The sequence below is a fragment of the Alligator mississippiensis genome, chromosome 7 (genome assembly GCF_030867095.1).
Source record: "Alligator mississippiensis isolate rAllMis1 chromosome 7, rAllMis1, whole genome shotgun sequence".
NCBI lineage: Eukaryota > Metazoa > Chordata > Crocodylia > Alligatoridae > Alligator > Alligator mississippiensis.
In genome coordinates this window covers 13,417,454-13,434,544 of record NC_081830.1, presented here as the reverse complement: position 1 = coordinate 13,434,544, position 17,091 = coordinate 13,417,454, and the positions used below count along the sequence as shown (strand labels likewise).

Genomic DNA, 17,091 nt, shown 5'->3' with positions numbered 1-17,091 from the left:
ACTGATTGCAGCAGAAGTGATAGTAACCCACTGTTTATGTTTCTCAGCAGATTCAGCCAGGGTTTTGACAGAGTACAAAACACTCACAAGCTTCTCAGAAAAAAAATTCAGATGGACGGACCTAAAAAACGACAAAGCAAAAAAACCCACAATGTGGTTCATAAAGCAATGAAGGTTAGAAACAAAGCCACAGTACAATTTACAAATATATGTATATATAATTCATATATACCTTAACAAGGCCATCAGTCAATGGCTTGAGTCAATAGTAGCCTATGGGTCTGCTGGCAAGTCTATCGAGACAGTCACAAAGAAGTTGATGACTGCAGCCCCAATCTAACAAGATGCACGTGCCTTATTTCAAGCATGTCTGTGATCCCAGGGAGCTCAACAGGACTGCTCCATGCTTGCTTCTTAGCACGGTGCATCAACGTTTGCAGGATCAGGGTCCAACACAGAACCGACTGGGCCCTGGTGGTTTTTAAATTTGATGAGCAGAGTGCTACAGAGCTCAAAGATCCTGATCTCCTGGTATTGTCTCCACTGTTGCATCTGCCTTTTCACTGTCTTTCCATTAAAATGGCTATGTAGCTCAGGCAAAACTCTGGCTACACCAAAGGCCAAACTCCCATTTAATTCAGTAGGGCCAAGCTTTCACCCTTACTCAACCCAGAGTTGTGCTTTTATAGCAGAGCCTGCAACACAAACTGCTAGACCTGCAAGCAGTTTACACTCAACATTTAGGACTATCCTAGCATTTAGTGCTTTTCCTGTCAGGACACCAGCAGCCTAGATTTGTGCCAATTGCTAATAAAGGCACAAACAAGAAAAGATCCTCCTCCCAGGTAAGAAGTCGGGGCATGGGGAGATGTCAGAACTGGAAGATGACCTGCACCTGCCATGACATGTATTATTGTGCAGGACTCGCACGCCCAAATGGCATCGTTCCCCACAATCTTCCATGGTCTTTTCAGAAACAAGTGAGCAGGATATAATGCTACAAGATGTGCTGTGTTGGGATGGGTTGTGTGACAGATACCCTTTGCTTAACACCAAGGGAAACAACGGCATGACCAAACTACCGAAGGCACTACAACCTGGTGGCCACAGATTAGTAGATAGTGGAATTGGGTCAAAGCTGCTAAATGCAAAATGGGGGCACAACTATTTTCCTTCTGTACTGGGGTGAGGGTGCTCATTAGCAAAAGCCTGCACCATCCTTGAAAACCATAAAAGCTGCACAGCAGACAGTGTTTAGATGCCTCATTGCGAGGAAGAGCAGGGGGCGGCACTGCCCAGGGAGAGCACAGCCTTTGAGTTTTGGTAGGAGATGGATTAAATGTCTGCAAATTAATTGATTCATTTTCTCTAAGGGGAAGCGAGCTAGCTGATAAGTGCTTTCTCGGCAGGGGGGAAATTAAGTCATCTCTCAGCTCACGTGGGGGAACCCTGGCCCTGCTGAAATCAGTGACAAATCTCCCCGGGCCTTCAACATGGTCAGCATTTTCTTCCATGTTCTTCATGTTGGCCTTTCAGAAACAAGCTCGGGGAGAAGCAATGCTGACCCTAATCAGTCCTTCACTGACCTTTCCTGAACTGGCTGTTTCTTTATTTCCTATATTTATTCTGTTAGATTTATATCCCACCCTGACCCCAGTGATCTTTGCTGCCTGGGCAGGGGGTCGGACTCAGCGATCAGTTGAGGTCCCTTCCAACCTGAGCGTCTATGAATTGAGACTGCTTTTCATGGGAGGCTATTATTATTTATCCTATGAGTTTGAATCACACCCAGGAGAGCGCTGTTGCCCTGTGCAGAAGGGAGAATGAAGGAATTAATTAACACCTTCACTGCCCTTTCTCATTTGTTCCTGCTACAGAAAAACAAGACCAAGGAGATAACTGATGCAGTTACAAATATAATGACATGGTTTGTAGATGAGATAACAGATATCCTCTATCACACAATAATGGAACATAAAGAGAGAAAAACAACTGAGAGAGATACGAGATATGAGGAGGCCAGTTCCTCCGGCCCTAGAAGGGCTAATCGGATTTTAAAAAATAAGGGGTATTTGGGGTGTCACGTGCTAAGGTGCTCACTCGAGGCAGTGACAGTCTGGCTGTTGGGAAGCTCCTAAAACAGGGCCAAGTTTTTGGGCAGAGTGCCAAGAACGCCCACAACTTCAACTTGTAAGATGTTGGCATGCCCGGGGCGGATGGTGGGGGAGCCACCAAGGGCCTGATCCTGGTGGCCAGACAGCCCCGGCCCCTTCCCTGCCATCCACCCAGAGGCATGCGTGCCAAGCAAAATGTTTTCGAGTGCCACACTTTGGCACCCGGGCGGGGGGTTGCCTACCCCTGTCCTAAAAGTTGTGTGAGCTCTTCCGAGGTGGGCAGGGTCTGGAGACAGATACAGATATAGGCAGTAAGTCATTAAGCCAGGGGTTTTCTACCTTCTGGGGTCATCGTACCCCCGGAGGCCAGTTGAGAAGGCAGGAGTCCCCCAGCGGCCAGACAAGCAGGGGGTCCCCGCTGCCCTCCCTGCCGCCCCCCTCACCAGGGGTTGGGCCTGGAACCAGTTTTGTTTAATATTGTTGCTGACAACAGGGAAGATGGCATAAAGTGCACCCTCAGCAAGTCTGCAAATGACACTAAGCTGGGGGGAACGGGCAGTAGATATGCTGGAGAGCAGGGCTATGATTCAGAGAGCCCTCAACAAATTGTAGGAATGAACCAAAAGAAATCTCATGAGGTTCAGTAAGGACAAGTGCAAAATCCTGCATGTAGGATGGAACAATCCCATGCACTGGTAGAGACTGGGGACCAACTGGCTAAGCAGCAGCTCTGCAGAAAAGGACCTAGATGTTAGAGTGGACCAGAAGATTAATATATGCCAACAGTGTCCCACTGTTGTCACGAAGGCTAATGGCAATTGTGCTGCATTAGCAGGAGCATTACCAGCAGATGGAAGGAAGTGGCTTTTCCCCTCTTTTGCACTGGTGAGGCCACATCTGGAGTACTGTGTCCAGTTTTGGACCTCCCAGTACTAAAAAGATGGAGACAGACTAGATAGAGGGCAAGAAAAATGGTTAGGGGGCTAGAGTACATGAGTTAGAGAAAAGGCTGAGGGAACTGGGCTTATTTAGTGTGAAGAAGAGAAGACCAAGTAGGTGTTTAATAGCAGCCTTCAACTCCCTCAAGGGTGGTTACAAAGAGGATGGAGCCAAATTGTTCTCAGTGGGGGCAGATGATCAAACAAGGAGCAATAGTCTCAAGTTGCAGCAAGGGAAGTTTAGGCTAAATATTAGGAAAAACTGTCCCATGAGGAGAGTAATAAAACACTGGAACAGATTACCCACAGAGGGTTGGGAACACCCATCCGTGGATGTTTTAAGACCCAGCCAGACAAAGCCTCGGGTGAGATGACCTAGTTGAGGATGGTCCTGCTTTCAGCAGAGGGTTGAACAAGATGATCTCCAGAGGTCCCTTCCAAGCCTAATTTTCTATGATTCTATTAGTCATAGGTTTAGAGCAGAGTTAGCTACAGGTAAAACATCTCTCAGAGCTTTACAACACTACTCTCCTCATATAATAATAGAATTAGGGTTCAAACAGACCTCAAGAGGCTATCCACCCCAACTGGAGCATATCAACAATGGCTTTTTCGATGCCAGTCTTAAAAACCTTTAAAGATGGAGATTTTACAACCTCACTCCCTTTCAGCTCTGTGCAGGAGTTCCCTTTCTTCTTTGCTTCAAGCACCTTGCTGAAACTAGCTTCAAATTGCACAACAGGATGAGTTCCTATCAGTCAAAAGAATCCAATTCATTACTTCCAAAATTGCCCTTTTTGGATTTCAATTTTGGGCACTTTCCTGGACTGCCAGAAGTATTTTATGTGAGCTGAAATATTTCTTTTTCTTTTGGAAAATCTTGTTCTCTGGGGAATGCTGGAAAATGTTGACTATTATTCTTTATTTGAAATAACAACACAGTTCATATTTTGCAGGATCTCCCATGGGATAGCAGTCCCAATTTCCATGCAGTTATAGAGTACCGGATTGTGGTCTGTGCTTGGAAAGGCTGTAGAAGGAAACTAGGTAAAGCCACACTGTTGGCTTTATTGGAGTTCTTAGTATAGGCTGCTTGTTGGAAAGGTGAAAGGAGCTGATACGTGTCATGGAAACACTGAGGGACTGGCAGCTTGAACATAGTTAATTCACCTTCCAACATCCCCAGGTTTAACTATGGCAATCCCAAATTATCTACAGTTTCCCTATAGTGAAATACAAGGACAACCAAAACCCAGCATCACTACAGTCATGACGTGCACAGGAGCCCAAGTGTGTAGACACTTACAAAAAATCATTTCCATCCCTTTGGCATTGTGTGGAGGAAAATCATTAGCTGCCTTGCAAAACCCATACAGGAAAGCATGACTGAATGTCCCAGCACCTGCGTAATCACTGGCACCTACTAGCTAAAAGCCATTATCACTCTCCTTTCAAACCTTCTCATACCCTCCTTCCAGATCCCAAATAATCAAACCTCAAGAAAACTTTTTAACCCAGAACAGAGAAAAAAACAGTGATATTCTCCACCAGGGATTAAAGGGGATATAGGAGGTATGTAAAAAATGTTGCAATAGTGCAGTAACAAATGACAGCATCAGAATCAAAGATAAAATTCAATAGATACAAAGGCATTAGCTAGGGCAGAGCAGCATCTTAGAAACCAACTAGTTCAGGGAGACACAAGATAAAAATTAGATACAGAGGCTATTTTAAACTAAAGAAACACAACAGACATTGATTCAATTAATCCGTATTAATAACACAGTTGATTGATTCTATAAAAATGTTCAGTAAAACCAGTCACTGGAGAATAACTGATACCTTCTGAATAAACCACTTCCATCTCACCAGTTTCCACAGTGCTGCTTTGATGTCCTTGTTTCTCATGCTGTAGATGACCGGATTCATCATTGGTGGGATCATGGAATAGAGAACAGACACCACGAGGTCCAGAGCTGATGGGGACCCAGATGTGGGCTTCATATAGGCAATCAGAGCAGTGCTAGCCAGCAAGGCAACAACAAAGAGGTGAGGAAGACAGGTGGAAACTGCTTTATGCCGGCCCTGCTCAGAGGGGAGTCTAAGTACAGTAGTGAATATCTGAATATAAGACACAAATGTAAACACAATACAAACAAGACCTAAACATGCACTAGAGATAATAATCTGAATTTCACTAGTAAACAGCTCTGAGAAAGAAATCCTAAGGAGCTGGGGGATTTCACAGAAGAACTGGTTGACGATGTTGGAGTGGCAGAAGGGCAGCCTAAAGGTGTTCCCCGTGTGCAGGGCAGAGTTCAGAAGAGCAGCGCTCCAGGCCATCGCTGCCATTTGCAGACAAGCTCTCCTGTTCATCACTGTCGCATAGTGCAGTGGTTTGCAGATGGTGATGTATCAGTCATAAGCCATGATAGTGAGGATGGCGAGGTCTGCTGAAATGAAAAAGAGGACAAGAAAAATTTTGGTGACACATCCAGAATAGGAAATCAGCCTGGTCTTCAGTATGGCATTAGCCATGGATTTGGGAACAATGACAGAGATGGATCCGATGTCGAGGACTGACAGATTGAGGAGGAAGAAGTACATCGGGGTGTGGAGGTGACTGTCAAAGGCTATGAGTGTGATAACAAGGAGATTGCCAATCAGGGCTGCCAGGTATATTGTTAGAAATGTGGCCAAGTGCAAGATGTGCAATCCCAGGGCATCGGAGAACCCCAGGAGCAGGAACTCATTCACGGCGGTGCAATTGGACGTCATCATCCACAGTGCCTTTTGGGATGCCTGTGGAGGGAAATGAATGACTGTGGTGAGGACACAAGCAAGCAAGAGAATAACCCCACCTTTCCTGTCTACAGTCATGCATGTCTTATTTTTTTTATAGTGCCACTTTATTTTCAGTTGAAAGGAAGTTTTGGAGGGTTTAAATGAAAAATGAGGACCCCTAAAGTAACAAAATTGTTAAGAAACTGTTTTTGTCACTTCAGAATATTGTGGCATTTCATCCAAAAAGTGGGCAGCAAAGTTATTTTGCCAGTGTGGAGACCCTGTGACTGGCACTGACTAGAGCGGGCACATTTCCCATGTCTGTGAAAATGCAGAATTTGTCAGTGCACTGTCACACTGGCATAAACTGTCACACTGGCATTTGTCAGTGCACTGACACACTGTCTCACTGGCATAAACTGGCCTAGCTCCTCTGCAGTCCGAGGAGCTGTGTCAGTCCCCATCAGGTTCAGGTCTGTTCCATGATATAGCTTTGGAAAAGAGAACAATTACAAGCCCATTTCATGAATGCTGGTGCCTGAGTCTGACCCACAAGGAGCTGCTCATGAAGGTATGAAGTCAAAAAGGCCATGCCATTGTATTTTATTTCCACTTTCCTAGGCACATATAGTATAGACACAGCCAATGTCTTAAGCTCTGAGTCATCTGGAAAGATTGCGCACAGCTTTGTTCACATCCTGCCAGCCACTTGATTGCAAATTGGCTTCCAGTCTCACAAATATGTATATGCATGGGCTATCAAGTCCCCAGTTTTGCTTTAAGTATTGTAACTCATCTATTTAAAAAAAAATAAAAAAATTGATCATGATTGATCATCTGAAAAGATCATCTTTTCTTTATTTGCTGAAGCTGAAATCCCTCTGTGGGCAAGAAACTAAATTATCCTTAGTACTTCTGGGATTATTGATAAAAAGGAAGACATGTTAGCAGGGCTGCTCCAAGCCCAGGGACGTTGAGATGCAGATGAGAGCTCTAATTCTGCACCCTTCTGCAAAGGCATTGCCTGGGGCTCCTGCCCTGGTCACTCACCTCAGTTATACTAGTGTAGAAAATGGAAAATCTGCATTTTTCTTTTTGTAAAAACATCTTTACTTGTCTGACAAACTGAAGAAATGTTATTACATGGAGAATAAAACTCTCAAAGAACTCTTAATTGTAATTTATATTTCTGTTCCAAATGTTCCTCTGCCTCAATACACAAACTTAATTGAATTGAATATTTTACTTACTGTGCTCATCTTAATGGTTTTGCCTTTGGTTTTCTATATTAGATCCTTGAACGCCAGGACGGTTTGGTTACTGACTGTCTTCTACTGTATCTAATCCTTTGTCCCCCTATCACTGCACTATCGAGATGCCAGGGGCACGGGTTTCGCAGTCATCTGCCCCTCACTCCATGAGAGAACGGAGAGGGGGAGATCAACATGATTTCTCTCTGAGAAAGAGCTCTGGGTGTAGCTCACATGGAGCCTTGCTGGAATAAAAGGACTGAAGCATCAGCACAGTGATTTCTCTATGCTTCTTTCCTAAGAGCTCATGGGACTCGGTCACTAGAGCCTTGCACAGCTCACAAGCAGAGGCCAAGGACAAACACCCCTGGATTCACTGATTAGACACGGATTCACTGAGTCACTGGAATAGACCCCCCCCCCCCCCGAGGTGGTGCAAGCACCTGCTCTGATCACCTTTAAGAAACATTTGGATGCTTATCATGCTGGGATCCTTTGCCCCTACCTTTGTCCCTTGGGCAGGGGGCTAGATCTAATGATCTGACAAAGTCCCTTCCAGCCCGAATGTCTATGAAATCTGTAATTTTGAAGCCAGAAGTAGTGTCACGATTCTCTCATTTGACCTATTGCTGATCACACGTCAGAGGATTTCACTCTGGCTTCTAACTTAAGTCGTGTCTATCCATGGGCCAAAGTTTCTGGGCTTTGCTAATAGTTGCATGGGGCTGGTAAAGATTTTTCCTCCCTCCCATTGCTACAAGTGTCGGGCTTCACCTCACCTCACCCCACAACCCTACTTTTCTCACAAGCAGTCAGTACTGGCTGCTAATTGGCAGTATTTAGCCACACCTAAAAGGTCTACCCTCCCTGCCCCTGGTCCACTCATAGTCATGCTAGTCACCACGTTTGGGAGCAGGAGGGAATTTTACTGCAGAGTGGGATTGGTGGAGACTTGTGGGGAGACAGGGGTCCTTGCTCTGTACTACAGGGCATGGCTGCCTTACCTGCATCTCCTGAAGGTGTTTTAAACCCCTTGCAGCAGCAGGACATGGACAGTCTTCATCTCCCTCTTTTACCTGTGGCAGATTTCAGTGATTTTAGTGTCTGTGGGCAATATACCTTGTAGTGGTGTGACAGGGAGACTGCATGGTTTTAAAAACAGTTTAAATAAGGTTACATATGTGATAGTTTGGATAAGGAAGATGCTGCCTTGAGCAGGAGGCTGGACCTCCCTCCAGAGCTGCTTCCAGCCCTACGTTTGTGCTACTCTGTGATTTATCACATTTGACCTGTACATGGGACCATCCCCTGGTCTACTGTCCAATGTGGACTCTAACTAAGACTTCTCCTGGGAGCGAGTTGGTGTTCATCTTTCCAGTTCTCTTTGCTTTTTCTTCCTAAGGACTGCAATGAAGGAGAGCCCACAAGCCCAGGAGGATGCAGGTGTGGAAAGGGAGGGTACAATGGCATGGCAGCATGTGGTAGATGAGCAGATGAGGGTGACACGTAATGACCGGAGCTGGGGGGAAAGGTGGGGTGATGTCCACATACATGTTACTATGGGAGATCTGAAGGCATGGGGGCAAGGGCTGGGGGAAGCAGGACAGAGGGGAGAAGAGAAGGGGAGAAGAGAGTGAATCCAAAACACCGGTAAAATAGGTTTAGATTGGGTATCAGGACCCTCCACTCAGGGTCAGATGAATCTAGGTATTTGGGATCAGGGAGTAATTTCAATTTATGGTCAAATGGGGAGCACCATGGCAGGGTTTCCCATCCTCCAATGGAAGGGGGTTGCTGTGCACTTTTAGTAAAAACTTAGACAGGGTTTGGCTTTGGATAGCAATGGTCCTTCTTCAAGCAGAGGGTTGGAGTAGATGACATCCAGGGGTCCCTTGTAGCTCTATTTTTCTCTGATTGTAGGGGAACTCAGGAGGGCTTTCTCCTTCTCCAGCTTCCAACACCTGCGGTTTGGGCGCTTTCTACAACTACACGTTTAGGACTGCCACCTCTCTATTCAAATACCCGAGGAAGCCTGTTTCTTTGCACAGCTCTGCACATCAGCCAACCCCCTCCACGTCGTCAGGCGCATTTGTTTCTGGCCCCATGGACTTGTACAGGTTCAGCTTTTCTAAACAGACCCTAAACTGAACTTTTGCCAGCATTGGCTGCTCATCTTCTCCCCAAAATGTGATGCCAAGTGCAACAGTCTGGGAGTTGACTTTGCCTGTGAAGACTGAAGTAAAAAAAGGCATTGAGCACTTCAGCCATTTCCACATCATTGGTCACTAAGTTGCTTCCACCACTCAACAGGGCACCAACACTTTCCCTGATCTTCCTCTTGTTCCTGACATACTTGTCGAAATTCTTCTTGTTTCCTTCCTCATCCCTGGCTACCTGCATTTCCAAAAGCACTTTGCCCTTCCTGATTTCAGCCCAGCTGGCCTGAGTAATACTCTTATCCTCTTCCCTTGCCATTTTTCCACATTTCCACTTCTTTTAAGTTTCTTTTTGGGTTTTAGTCCTGGATATTTGGAAAAGGGCAAGTATAGTGCCCATCTTTAAGAAAGGGAAGAAGGAGGATCTGGGGAACTACAGAACAGTTGTCCTCACCTCATCCCTTGAGAAATCATGGAGCAGGTCCTCTAGCACCTGTTTGTAAGCACTTGAAGGAGACAAAGGTAATGAGGAACAGTCAGCATGGATTCACTAAGGGCAAGTCATGCCTGACCAACCTGATGGAAGAGATGACTGCCCCTATGGATGTAGGGAGAGCTCTGAATGACTGGATTGGATCCAGCAAGCCTTTGGATACAGTCTCCAACAATATTGTTACAAGCAAGCCCAGGAAGTATGGGTTGAATGGACTGTGAGTTGGATTGAAAATGGCTGATTGGTTCAGCTCAGAGGGTAGTAATCAATGGGTCACTGTCTAGGTGACAGGTGATATCCAGTGGACTGACCCTAGGGTTGGGCCTGGGGCCTATTTCAATATTTTCATCAAAGACCTGAAAGATGTGATGGAGTCACTCCTCATCAAGTTTGAAGGTGACACCAAGCTGGGGGGAGTCGTAGAGATGCTGGAGGGTAGGCAAGGATTCAGAGACACCTCGACAAACTGGAGGATTGGACCAAAAGAAATATCATGAGGTTCAGTAAGGACAAGTGCATAGAAGGACAATGTAGAAAATTACGCTTGGAAGGAAGTTGAGGAGGTCTTCTAGTTCAACCCCTTGCTGAAAGAAGGACCATCTCCAATTGGATCGTGCCAACCATGACTTTGTCCATCCAGGTGTTAAAAACCTTCAAGGATGGAAATTCCACAGCCTCTCTCCATTTCAGCTCTCGATAGGAGTTCCCTTTCTTCTATTTCTTGTATGTAAACTACATTGCCAGAACTAGCTGCAAATTGCCCAAATTGGACGAGGGGGTGGAAAGCACGCTGTCCAAGTTTGCTGATGACATTAAGATGTGGGGCAAGGTGGACACACTTGAAGGGAGAGAGAGGCTGCAACTAGATTTAGACAGACTACAGAAGTGGGCAGGTGAGAATAGGATGGGGTTCAACGTAGACAAATGCAGGGTGCTGCACCTCGGGAGAAGGAATCCACAGCGTACATACAGGCTGGGGAGTTCTCTTCTTGAAAGCACAGAGGTGGAAAGGGATCTTGGAGTCATTATTGACTCCAAGATGGACATGAGCCACCAATGCCAGACCGCAGCCAGCAAGGTCAGCCAGACCTTGTCATGCATCCAAGGGTGCATCTCAAGCCGGTCCAGAGAGGTGATACTCCCCCTCTATGCGACTTTGGTCAGGCCGCAGTTGGAGTGCTGTGTCCAGTATTGGGAGCCACACTTCAGGCCAGCCTGGAGAGGGTTCAGAGGAGGCCACCCACTTGTTGAGAGGGCAGCAGGACAGGCCCTATGAGGAGAGACTGAGGGATCTGAACCTGTTCAGCCTCGACAAGAGGAGGCCAAGGGGGGACCTGGTGGCTGCCTACAAGCTCATCAGGGGGGATCAACAGCAAATAGGTAGAGCCCTTTTCTCCCCAGCACCACCTTGGGTGACGAGGAACAATGGTCATAAGATGATGGAGAATAGGTTTAGGTTGGAGATCAGAAGGGTGGTCACAATCTGGAAGCAGCTTCCCAGGGAAGTGGTCCTCGCCCCTACCTTGGGAAAATTCAAGACGAGGTTGGATGCTCACCTGTCTGGGGTCTTGTGAACCCAGCATTCATTCCTGCCTGTGGCAGGGGGTCAGGCTAGATGATCTGTTCAGGTCCCTCCTGACCCGAGCTACTAGGAAACTATGAAACTGTGTGTCCATATCAGTCAAAACAATCCAATTCCTTACTCTGAAAATTGCCCTTTTGAGTGTCAATTCTGGACAGTTTTCTAAATTGCTAGCAGTATTTTCTTGGAGGAGAAACTTTTTCTTCTACTTTTTTTTTTTGATAGAAACTTTTTTCACCAGGGAATGTTGATTATTCTATCTGATTTGAAAGGAAAACACAGTTCATATTTTGCCGGATTTGGGGTGGAACAGCAATCCCAATTTCCATGGAGTTGTACAGTATTGGATTCTGGTCTCCACCGAGTTTGCTGCTTCATCATTTCTAAGAAAGGCCACGCTCCTGGAATTAGTGGACTTCATAGGATAGGCTGCTTGTTGGAAGGGATAATGGATTGAGGGACTGGTGGCTCAAAATCCATTTTGGCTTGACATAGTTAACTCACCTTCCAAAATCCCCAGGCTCACCTATCTACTGTTTCCAGGTGGTGAAATAGAAGGACAGCCTAAATCCAGCATCACTACAGTCATGATCTGTATAGAAGCTCAAGTCAGTAGACACTTAGAAGAAATCATTTCCAACCCTTCAGCATGGTGTGGAAGAAACCATTAGCTCCCTTGCAAAACCTGTACAAGGAAATCATGATTAAGACTCCCAGCACCAGTGTGATCACTGACACCTCCTATCTAAAAACTATTATCACTCCCCTTTAAACATTCTCCTACCCTCCTTCCAGATCTCAAATAGGCAAACCTCAAGAAAACATTTTAACACAGAAAGGAGAAAGATCTCATGATATTCTTCAAGAGGGATTTTTGGAGATATAGGAGGTATGTACAAGGTGTTGCAATAGTGCAGTAACAAGTGACACTATCAGCATCAAACCTGAATTTCAACAGACACCAAGACAGTAGCTAGGGCAGAGCAGCATCTTAGAGACTAACTAGTTCAGGGAGACATAAGCTTCAAATTAAATACAGAGATTATTTTAAATAGTGTAGTGCTAAAGCAACAAAATGGGAATCAGTGGAATTAATTTGTATTAATAACACAGGTGGTTGTTTCTATAAAAATGTTCAGTGGAACCACAGGCATTGGAGGATAACTGACATCTTTATCACAATAAACCACTTCCATCTCACCAGTTACCACAGAGTTGCTTTGATGTCCTTGTTTCTCATGCTGTAGATGACCGGATTCATCATTGGTGGGATCATAGAATAGAGAACAGACAGCATGAGGTCCAGAGCTGATGGGGACCCAGATGTGGGCTTCATATAGGCAATCAGAGCAGTGCTACCCAGCAAGGTGACAACAATGAGGTGAGTAAGATAGGTGGAAACTGCTTTATGCCGGCCCTGCTCAGAGGGGATTCTCAGTACAGTAGTGAATATCTGAATATAAGACACAAATATAAACACAATGCAACCAGCACTTAAACATGCACCAAAAATAAGAATCTGAATTCCATTAGTAAGCACATCTGAGCAGGAGATCCTAAGGAGCTGGGGGACTTCACAGAAGAACTGGTTGACGATGTTGGAGTGGCAAAAGGGCAGCCTAAAGGTGTTACCAGTGTTCAGGGCAGAGTACAGAAGAGCTATGCTCCAGGCCATGGCTGCCATTTGCAGACAAGCTCTCCTGCTCATCACTGTCGCATAGTGCAGTGGTTTGCAGATGGCGATGTATCAGTCGTAAGCCATGATGGTGAGGATAGCAAGGTCTGCTGTAACAAAGAAGAAGAAGAAAAAATCTTGGGTGACACATCCAGAATAGGAAATCAGCCTGGTGTTCAGTATGGAATTGGCCATGGATTTGGGAACAATGACAGAGATGGATCCGATGTCGAGGATGGACAGATTGAGGAGGAAGAAGTACATCGGGGTGTGGAGGTGGCTGTCAACGGCTATGAGCATGATAACAAGGAGATTGCCAATCAGGGCTGCCAGGTATATTGTTAGAAAAGTGGCCAAGTGCAAGATGTGCAATCCCAGGGCATCGGAGAACCCCAGGAGCAGGAACTCAGTCACCGCGGTGCAATTGGATGTCATCATCCACAGTGCCTTTTGGGATGCCTGTGGAGGGAAAGGGAATGACTGTGTCAGGAGAAGAGGAAGAAAGACAAAAAAAACCCATATTTCTTATGCATAATTGTCTATGACTTGATTTTTTTAGAGGTCTGGTTTATTTTCAGTTCAAAGGAAGTGATGTGATAAAAATCAGGGTTCCCAAAGTGACAATATTTTTCATGATACTTTAAAAAAAATTCAGATTATAGAGGCATTGCAGCCAAAAAGCAAACAGGTAAAGTATTTTTTCAGAGCTTTTGCAGACACCTTGTATGAGCACTAGTGAGTGGCAGTGACATTTTCCACGTCTGTGAAAATGGAGAAGTTGTCAGTGGATTATCACACTGGCATAAACTGGCCAACCTCCTTTCTAGTCCAAGGGGCCATGTCTGTTCATGTGAGGTGCAGGTCCATTGCAAGTCCACGTGATTTGGGAAAAGGGAATAATTACAACCCCAGATCCTATCATTTCATGAATGTTGGTGCCTGAATCTTACCCATGGGCAGCTGAGCATTAAATTATGAAATCAAAAAGGTCATCCCATAGTATTTCCATTTCCCTAAGGACATAGAGCCTAGACACAGCCAGGATCTTATGGTCTAAGTCATCTGGAAAGATTGCAATCAAATGGCTGGCAGGATGTGCACAAGGCTGTGTGTTCAAACTGGCTTCAAGTCTCAGAAATATATATAATCATGGGTTGTCAACATCCCTGCATGGTCTCTATATTTTGTAAGTCATGTATTTCAAAGATATTTGACCTTTTCTTTATTAGTTTAGTCTGAAAATGTTCAGTGGCCAGCAAACTAGATGACTCTTGGTACTTCAGGGGTTACTGATAAAGTTGGAGACATGCTAGCAGGGCAGCTCCAAGCCCAGGGCAGGTTGTGATGCACAGGGCATGGCTGCTGCCCTGCTTCCCCTTTCACTTACATTACTGTAGAAATGGTAAACATTTCAGGACAGAAGTCTGCTATTTTTTATGCGAATACTTCTCTGCTTACTTTTTCTAACAACTGTAGAGATGTTATCAAATGGAGAATAAAGTTCTGAAATATTTTTAAATAGTTCATTATAATTTCTATAAAAGATTCTCTCTATTAAAATCCAAACATTATGGAGTTGAATAAATTACTTACTGTGTTTGTTTTAATGATTTTGTCTTCAGTTTCCCACATTAAATCCTAGGACAGCTTGATTACTGATCATCTACTCCTGCCTCCAATCTCTTGCCCCCCATCACTGTGCTATCTAGATGCCAGGGGTGCAGGTTTCTCGGGGGCGTGCACTCCGCACTGTGCGGGAGAACTGAGAGGAGTTGACCCAAAACGATGAGTCCCTGAAGAAGAGCTGGGCGTGCAGCTGCCTTGGAGCTTTACTGCAATGAAGGGACTGACGTCGCAGTCAGTGAGTTGTCTATGGATATGTTGGGAGGTCTTGTGGGACTGTTCCCCCAGAGCCCTGCACAGCTCAGAAGCAGAGCCCATGGGCAAACACATGGGGTTCACAGACATTAAAGCCAGAAGGACTGTCCAGAGTCTCTCATTGGACCTACTGCGGACCACATGTCAGAGGATCTCACTGTGGCTTGTAACAGGCTGTGTCCATCAGTGGGCCAATGTGTCTAGGCTTTGCAACATCGGTTTTGGAATAATTTTTCCCCTCTCCTGTTTCTAAGTGTCAGGGCCCCCCTCTCCTGACAACCCTGCCTTCCTCAGCAGCACTGGGGGTTGGCTGCAGCCCAGGCTAGAGGGTTTTCCCTCTCTGCCCAGGGACCTGCCAATCATCACATTTGGGAGCAGAAAGGAAGTTTACTGTAGAGACACATGGGTAGAAACCTGTGGGGGATGAGGGTCCTTTCTGTGTAATAGGGTGGAGTGGGCTGGTGGCTTCTTTCTATATCCTGAATGTGATTAAAAAAACTTGCAGGAACAGGATGCTGACAGTCTTCATTTCCCTCTTTTCCCTGCAGGAAATTTTGGTAGTTTTAGTGAATGTGGGCAATATACCTTCTACTGGTGTGAGTGGGTGTCTGCATGAGGAGGAGCTCATCCTCCTGCTCAGTGCAAACAATTACAATGTCATAGGGATCACGGAGACCTGGTGGGACTCCACCCATGACTGTACCACAGGGATAGATGGCTATACCCTGTACAGGAGGGATCGTGTAGAGAAAAGGGGCGGGGGTGTAGCTCTCTATGTTGAGGAAAGCTACTCCCTGCAAGCCGATATTGGTGACCAGGGTGAACGGCTGGAGACCCTCTGGGTTAAAATCCGTGGGGAACACGGCACAGGGGACACAATGGTGGGAGTCTATTACAGACCTCCCACCCAAAGTCCTGAGCTAGACCAGGAGTTTGCCCAGGAACTGGCTGAGGCCGCATGCTCCAGGACCATGGTTGTCATGGGTGACTTCAATTACCCAGACATCTCGTGGGAGGATCGCTCAGCAAAATCTGAGCGGTCGCAGAGCTTCCTCTCGTGCGTGGATGACCTCTACCTGACTCAAGAAGACTATGGGCCAACGAGAGGCAAAGCGCTGCTTGACCTGGTGCTGGCTACTGGGGATGACCTAGTTGGCGACCTAGTGATCGATGGGAAGCTGGGTGACAGCGACCACGAGCTGATCACCTTCACCATCTGCCAAAAAGCTGGCAAGTCAGTCAGCAACACGGAAGTCCTTGACTTCAGGAAAGCCGACATTGACAAGCTCAGGAGGCTTGTCAGTGAGACCCTAAGGGACTGTGACCACAGGGAGAGGGGAGTTCAAGAAGAGTGGTTGCTCCTCAAGGGAGCGATCCTCAATGCACAAACTAAGTCTATTCCATCTCGGAGGAAAGGCAGCAAGAGGGCACAGCAGCCCCCCTGGCTCTCCAGGGACCTAGCAGACCTCCTGAGGCTAAAAAGAAAGGCCTACAAAGGATGGAGGATGGGAGTCACCTCCAAGGAGAATTATTCTGCACTGGTCCGGTCCTGTAGGGAGCAGACCAGGAAAGCCAAGGCTGCAACTGAACTCCAGCTAGCTTTGAGCATCAAGGACAATAAAAAGTCCTTTTTCAGATATGTGGGGAGCCGGAGGAAAAGCAGGGGCAACGTTGGACCCCTGCTGAACCAGATGGGGCAACTGACAACTGACGCCCAGGAAAAAGCCAACCTATTAAATAGGTACTTTGCGTCGGTCTTTCATCAGCCGCATGGGACGCCCGTGCCCGCTACAGGGCCGGGAAGTCCGGGTGAGGGTGATCCCCTGCCCTCCATTAATGCTGACTTCGTGAAGGAACATCTTGAGAAGCTGAATACCTTCAAGTCAGCCGGCCCTGACAATCTTCGCCCCAGGGTACTCAAGAAGCTGGCGAGCATCGTAGCCCAGCCTCTAGCGCGGATCTTTGAAAACTCTTGGCGCTCTGGTGTAGTGCCCGAAGACTGGAAGAAGGCCAATGTGGTGCCTATCTTCAAGAAAGGGAGGAAAGTGGATCCAGCTAACTATAGGCCCATCAGCCTGACTTCTATCCCGGGGAAGATCTTAGAAAAGTTTATTAAGGAGGCCATCCTTAATGGACTGGCCGATGACAACATCTTAAGGGATAGCCAGCACGGGTTTGCTGCGGGTAGGTCTTGCTTGACCAATCTCATTTCCTTCTATGA

General features: G+C 46.3%; 1 protein-coding gene across 1 annotated transcript; it reads right to left on the bottom strand.

Annotated features, from left to right (window-relative positions):
* Positions 1-4,984: 4,984 nt before the first annotated feature.
* Positions 4,985-5,467, bottom strand: LOC132251759 (olfactory receptor 14A16-like; the record flags this gene model as incomplete). Its single annotated transcript, XM_059731691.1, has 1 exon — positions 4,985-5,467. A coding segment is annotated over one exon (483 nt), but the record flags the coding sequence as incomplete, so codon positions are not given.
* Positions 5,468-17,091: the final 11,624 nt, after the last annotated feature.